Here is a 6495-nt window from a genome sequence, read left to right as displayed (position 1 = left end):
GAGTAGATACGGTTTTGTTTGTAAAGTCCGTGTTCTCTCCTTCCTTTTATGGAAGATCCAATGAACGTAAAAGTTCTGTACATCCTATAAATACTGGGCACGAATGGCATTTTCTTACTGCAAAAGCAAGAGAGTTGCAAGGCAGCAGGATTTTTCAAACACTATCTAACAAACCTGGAATAAGGAAGAAAGTAATGTAACACAATGCAGCTTTCATATATGTGTACATGTACACTTATATAGTGCTGCTCAGAGCTGTTTCAGGGTATCATCTTTCGGAGGACAATCAAAATGCTGACTTTTGAATTACTGAAGTGCTGTGTGGCTATGTTGGGGCATCCTAAAACCGACTGTGGAAATAGGTTGGAGTTTTGGCTGAATACAGTTGCCTCTGTTCTGACCTCTGCCTTTTGTCACAGTTGTGTGCCACATTTAGTTTCTTTATAATGCCAAAAGCAAACTGAAAATGGATTATGTTTGGATGACGTGCTTTTTACAGCATGTGATTTATAAAACATAGTGGTGGGCCTAAGCCCACATAAGAAGTGCCTTGAATAGAACAGGTAGTATGTCCTAGATGAATGCTGAATGCCGTGTTTACTTTGCAGGAGGTGAACTTACTTCTGAATAAATCCTTTGCTGCCAAGTCTGTCATCTGTAATTATTTTCATATGTCATGTGTAAATTTGATATGGAGTTAGAAGATCTGTTAAGATTACAGGGTTGTCCCAGTTGCTCTCTAACTAATGTTTGGTGTGTTTTGGTTTGTTCTTTTTTTTAAATACTCATTATTGTAAAACTTAAATCATGAGTCAAATGTACATTAGGTGATGTGAGGCAGTGTCTAGTTAATGTTGCAAACGCCAGTCGAGAAGGGAGGCGAGCATGGGAAATCACCATCTCGAAGTCGTAAAGTGAAATGGCTGAACAGCCCTAAGTAAACTTCAAATTATTTCCTTTCATTGTTTTGCGTCAGGAAATTAACCATCAGCTAATTTAGATTACAATGCATCAGATTAATTAAAAGCAGGTAACTGCCAGATAACTGTACACATGGTAAAGATACTTTAGAGCATCCGTTACCTCAAAATCCTTGTTGTTTTTCTGTCCCTTGGCCAATTTTGACCCTTGGGAGGATTTTACTGAGAAGAGGCTCTTAAAAATAATGAGGGACGCTGCAAAAGATTTTGGAAAATTCTAATGAATTATAGCAACAGGTTGTCTTTAATTCCAGTAATTTTTTTTTTACATGCTGGTACAATTCTCGTAGACTGAGGACGCACAGTTCCGGCTTGGAAAACACAGTACATGTGCATTCATTTGCACTCAAAATGTCTTACTTATCACATATAATATTACTCAAAGTATTATTAATTATACATGTACCAGATGAATCTGTCTTCTCTGGCCCAAGACAAAAAAGTAAAGTCTGGATTAAACACAGCCTACAGATATGGCTGCAAAGTGACATTTTGGGAAGTTACTGCAGCAGCAGCCCTGGATGGGTTTCTCATATTAGTTGATAACCTGAAACAAGGTTTGTTCTCTAAGGCAATCCCTCTGGAGCAAGTTGGGTTTTTAACTCTTGTTAAAACCTAGCTAAATGAATGAGAGTTTAGTAAAGCACATCAGCACCACTGACTGTGTCCTCTGTAACTAAAATTCCTCAGTTCAAATCCTCTCATTTTCTACTGAGCGCTGAAAAAAATCACTTCCCTCTTTTGGGCCTCAGTAGGTGGAAGCCCACACATAACATTTACCAAAAACTATGGGTTAACACTGGATTGCTCAACACATTTAAAGCCCCTGACGATGGGGTAAAATGGCTATTAGTGAATCGAAGCTTTCATACGTGTAAAACCCTCATGATGAGGGGATGCTGCTTAAAAAACATAGTCTGAATGTATCCCACCGGGTAAGGGAGACACAAGTAAACAAAACCTTCTTTTTCCGTTTAGCCAGCAAAAGAGTCTCCCTGGGCGTGTTGCCATTTCGTGATTTGAGGGACCTGACGTCTCCCCTCGGTAATCGGTTTCTAAACCGAAATTTTGGACGAGAGGAGGGGAAGCGGCCGACCTGAGAGCTCCCGCCATTCGCGCTGAGGTGAAGCCCGCCCGCCGCCGTTTGGGGCCGCGCGGAGGCGGTGGGCTCAGAGGAGCTGTCAATCAGCGGAACGGCGCCCTCTGATTTGCTGCTGCATGCTCTTACGTAGGAGCGGACTGTCCCTATATAAAGGCGGGCGGGGTAGGCGCCTGCCGCCATTTTGTCCAGTGAGGAAAAGCGGAGCGGGAGTCTCGTTGAGGGTCGAGTCGGCTACGAATTTAGCGCGGGCTCCCTTCGCGCGCCCTCCCTCTTAGCATCGGTGAGGATCTTCACCTCGGAGGGCGGGGGGGAGGCGGCACCCGCGGTCTCGGTCCCCGGCAGGGCGGATGGAAGCGGCGGGGCCCGGTGGCGGCAAACAAAGAGCAGCCGCCATTTTGTAAAGCTGGGCCGCGGGCGGTGGCTGCTGCTACGCTGAGGAAGGCCGGGCGGGGAGAAGGCGGGTAGACCACGGATTGCCTTGAAGAGCCCGCTCGCCGCCTTTTCTCCGTGGCCAGTGAGGCGAGGTGCGGCCGGGCGGGAGGTGCCGCGGGGGTGGTGGTGGCGCCTTTCCCGCCCGCTCCGGGGGAGCGCTGGTTCCTCACGCCGCGCACGCAGCGCTGAGGAGATACTCGGGAGGGATTCCCCGAGCGCTCCCGGCGTGGTGTCTGCCGGACATGGCGCTGCTTCTCCCCCTCGGCATGTGCAGCTTCCCCCGGATCCCGCTCCGAGAACAATGGAGCCCTTCTCGCGCGCAGCGCTCCCCCTGCAGGCCCGGCCCCCGCTGTAACCCTGTGGCAGGCGAGAGGGACGCTGAGAAACACTGCCCTTCAAAGTTGGGGGCCTTAAAAGTAAAGGAAATTCCCTGAAGTAGTGAATTTTAATCACGATTACGATATAGCAGCTAGCTTTTCTGTTTGGTTTTAAACACTCTCTTCCTTCCACCGCCCCTTCCACACAGGTTAATGTTTTTATCACGTCCGACCATATCACTGTTGGAAGTTTCTGGGAAAAGCAACCAACAGAACTGCTTCCCTTGTAAGTGAATAAACACTTGCTGTGTGCTAAATATACATGAGCTTTTTTTTTTGTCCTAGCGATGCATCGTGACTCTTGTCCGCTGGACTGCAAGGTTTATGTGGGTAACCTTGGAAACAATGGCAACAAAACTGAACTAGAGCGAGCTTTTGGCTACTATGGACCACTGCGCAGTGTATGGGTGGCAAGAAATCCTCCTGGTTTTGCCTTTGTGGAATTTGAAGATCCACGAGATGCAGCTGATGCAGTAAGAGAACTAGATGGAAGGTAAAATGTGCTTCTTGCGTGTTTGGCTTGCCTGGTGAAAATAAGAGAAATTGTGGGTAGTGATGCAGTTTAAATTGGGAAGCTTCAACTGGCAAAACTAACAACTTGACACGTTTGTTACACAGTATTTATTTGTATGGTGATATAAGGGTAGTCTTTCTTAATAGCGTGGGAATAGCATTGGGACAGTGAATTTTACATGTTACAGAGTTGGACTCCCAAGCTAGGCATGACTTGGACCTCTTGGTGTGCATTAGTTAAATTCAAGATGGTGTTACTATAAAGACGCAAAACTGGTGAGGGAGACGGTCCTTGGTTCCTTCTCTGCCCACTTTAATAGTATGGCAAGCTTTCAGAAGTGGCCAAACCTTTGGTCTGTCATGCTGGAGTCTACTCTTTTAGACTCCAAATACTGTATACTTCAACTAATGTGTATAGGCAGAATGTTTTTGCCCTTGCCTTTTCCCTTCCCCCTCTCGATTCCGTCAGTTTTCTTCTGCATGGAGACTTGCCCCTGGAGATGCCAACCAATGTCAATCTCTTTTCCCAGAACCCTCTGTGGGTGTCGTGTCAGAGTGGAACTCTCCAATGGTGAGAAACGGAGTCGGAACCGTGGTCCACCTCCATCCTGGGGCAGGCGTCCTCGAGATGACTATCGCAGGAGAAGTCCTCCTCCTCGTCGCAGGTACCCTAGGTCAAAGTACACTCATAGAGCTGTTGGCACTGTTACCACTTAGCATCCTAGAAGCAGGCTTTTTAAAAGCATGTTGATGGATAACATTCATCTATCTGATCACAATTTGGAGATGGCAAATGCTAAAAAAAGAAAAACCCCCAAACCCCACAAAATCGAGGTGAACTTAAGTTGTGTTGAATGTTGGCTTTTGTCCTTAGGTCACTGTGCAAGTTGGTAGTCAGCGCCCTCTATCCTGGACCTATCCTCGTTCCTCTTAAAATCTGCTCATCTTCTAGTCACACTTTCCCTTTCTTCCCCATACTTCAACTTAGGCTGTTCCTTTCCTTTATTCCATAATGGCGAAACATGACATACAGCAGCTTAGCATTTCCATACAGATGTGTTTCTCCGCTTTGTTTGCACAATTTAAATACTTTCCAAGTAGGCAGCTGTTTAATAATAGATGAAGTAACAGTTGCTCTAAACATCTAGAATCTTTACACTTTAGTGTTAGTTTGGAATTAAAGCATCATGTGACGATCCTGTCACTTGAGGTATGCAAACCCAGCTCTAAAATATAGCAGGATTTTTGGTAACTGACACGTTCTTGGAGCCAGACTAGCTTGTCTGGCAGTTTAAGTCTGCAACGTGGTTTTTGCAGGACTGAATTTACCTGTTGCAGGTGAGTGAAGTCCTCACAAGTCAGGGTTTCAAGCTTACCCTTTTGCTGTTGAAAAATAACACATTAGGAGTATTTGTTAGCTAATAGATGGTTGTACTGATGGCTTGTTTTTCATTTTTTTTATGCTTTTTGGTCCATCTATTAATAAAAATGAACCCGTTACAGAGTCACCATCATGTCTCTTCTCACCACCCTCTGAGTCTGCATTAGCCAGTCAACTAGCCCTTTCAGCGTCATGTGACCAGCGCGCCCCATTCAGCTTGGCTGGTGTCGTTTCACATGACCCAGGCATGGCCAGTCGTCAGGTTGCACCGCCCTTTGGTTCCCGAGCATGCTGTTTTCTCTCAGCCTTCTCTCCAACCTTAACCAAATCGGCAGCAGCCACCTCGACCGCCCACACATTCCCGGCCAATCAGCTCAGCTGTTTATTTACCAAATGTCTTCACAACAACTACAGCAGCAGCCTTCGGCTAACAAAAAAGCAGGAAAAATCCACAACACCCCCTTCGCCAACCAACTAAATACAACGCAACATCTGGCAAAACCTTTTCAGCAAATTCTTCTTGGCAGTCAGTCCGGCAGCCTCACCTCACCATTTCTAGCTTGTTGAAACCAAAAACTAGTAAGTTTTTCCTGCTTATACAGTTTACTGCTGGTTAAAATAAGGAGTAAGCGGCTTATAAGTAATTACTTTTCTCAATCAAAGGCTGGCTGTGCATAATTGAGTGGTAACGTACATATGTTGCTTGAGAAAACTTTTAAGGGTGATATGGAAGCTCTTACACTGTGAATAACGTAAAAACCAGTATATTTGCATGTGAGATGCCAAACTAAATTTTTAATAAAGCTCTAACAAACTTAGCTTTTCCTTGCCAGAAAAATCCTATCACCTTTAAATGGTTTTACTAACAGTTTTCAAAACTTAAAACAATTACTTTTTGGGATGAACTGGGCCGAGCTAAGGTTATTTTTTTTTATTTTTATTTTTTAAGAAAATAGTCTAAACACACTCTATGGCATTAAAAAATGACAATCACAAATATGCAGTTCTAATGTAGCACTTAATGGCATTATCAATATTTACACTGAGCGCATTTCACTTTTTTCCACTTGGTATCTCTTATGTCTTGTTATGGACCTTTTTGGCTTGCATGGGTTCCAAAACATTTGGTCTGTGCTATTTTTTTTTTTTTTTTTGGAACCACTTGTGGGACTTTGGTGTGGTGTTCTGGCAGTGTATTTAGTTGAAAGTGTTGCATTGGACAACTCTGCTATGAAGCATTCTTAGTTAAAGTGAATTCGTGGTTGGAAACGTGCTGTTCACACTGAGCTTTGTTTTACTGCCTAATCTTTCCATGCCTTTTACTGGATGATGGATGCCAGTTATTCTTGGCACGTTCCCTGGGCCCAACAGTGAGTTTGACAAGTTGGGAAATGCCTCACCCCATTATTGCTAAAAGAATTGATAAAAAAGGCCTCACATTTCTTTTTCTGGTTCTAGATCACCGCGAAGTGGAGAAGCTTTTCTCGTAGCCGCAGCAGGTATGCATCAGTTAATTACAGCATGGACGATTTCACTCCAGGAGGTTTACAAAGAAATGAACCAAAACAGTTTAACATTTGGGCTGTATGCATTAATAGACTCCAGGGTAGGCTTTGTAATTCGGTAAAGGGAGAAAAGGGTTTACTTCTGTTACATTGCTTGCCTGGAGTTACTATATTTACACAGCTATTTGAGATTCCAGGGTTATCA

General features: G+C 44.5%; 1 protein-coding gene across 2 annotated transcripts; it reads left to right on the top strand.

The window, feature by feature from the left end:
- The first annotated feature begins 2234 nt into the window (after positions 1 to 2234).
- On the top strand, positions 2235 to 6453 carry SRSF3 (serine and arginine rich splicing factor 3). 2 transcript variants are annotated; one of them, XM_069770547.1, is made up of 4 exons: positions 2235 to 2362; positions 3177 to 3384; positions 3935 to 4069; positions 6244 to 6453. In XM_069770547.1, the coding sequence occupies exons 2-4, from the start codon at positions 3179 to 3181 to the stop codon at positions 6410 to 6412; spliced, it is 510 nt and encodes a 169-aa protein (XP_069626648.1). In that variant the 5' UTR covers positions 2235 to 2362; positions 3177 to 3178; the 3' UTR covers positions 6413 to 6453. The 2 variants fall into 2 exon arrangements, with proteins under 2 accessions (XP_069626648.1, XP_069626649.1); XM_069770548.1 differs by lacking the exon at positions 6244 to 6453 and adding an exon at positions 4908 to 6237.
- The last annotated feature ends 42 nt before the right edge of the window (positions 6454 to 6495 follow it).

This window comes from Haliaeetus albicilla, chromosome 26, assembly GCF_947461875.1.
Source record: "Haliaeetus albicilla chromosome 26, bHalAlb1.1, whole genome shotgun sequence".
NCBI classification, from domain to species: Eukaryota; Metazoa; Chordata; class Aves; order Accipitriformes; family Accipitridae; genus Haliaeetus; species Haliaeetus albicilla.
The sequence above is the reverse complement of the archived record's forward strand: the minus strand, read 5'-3'. Positions and strand labels throughout refer to the sequence as shown.

Excerpts from the sequence above, each read along its gene's own strand:
- SRSF3 (XM_069770547.1), top strand. The coding sequence starts at position 3,179 with ATGCATCGTGACTCTTGTCCGCTGGACTGCAAGGTTTATGTGGGTAAC. Across the intron at positions 3,385-3,934 it reads GTAAGAGAACTAGATGGAAG|AACCCTCTGTGGGTGTCGTG; the intron begins GTAAAATGTGCT and ends CTCTTTTCCCAG. Across the intron at positions 4,070-6,243 it reads AGTCCTCCTCCTCGTCGCAG|ATCACCGCGAAGTGGAGAAG; the intron begins GTACCCTAGGTC and ends TTCTGGTTCTAG.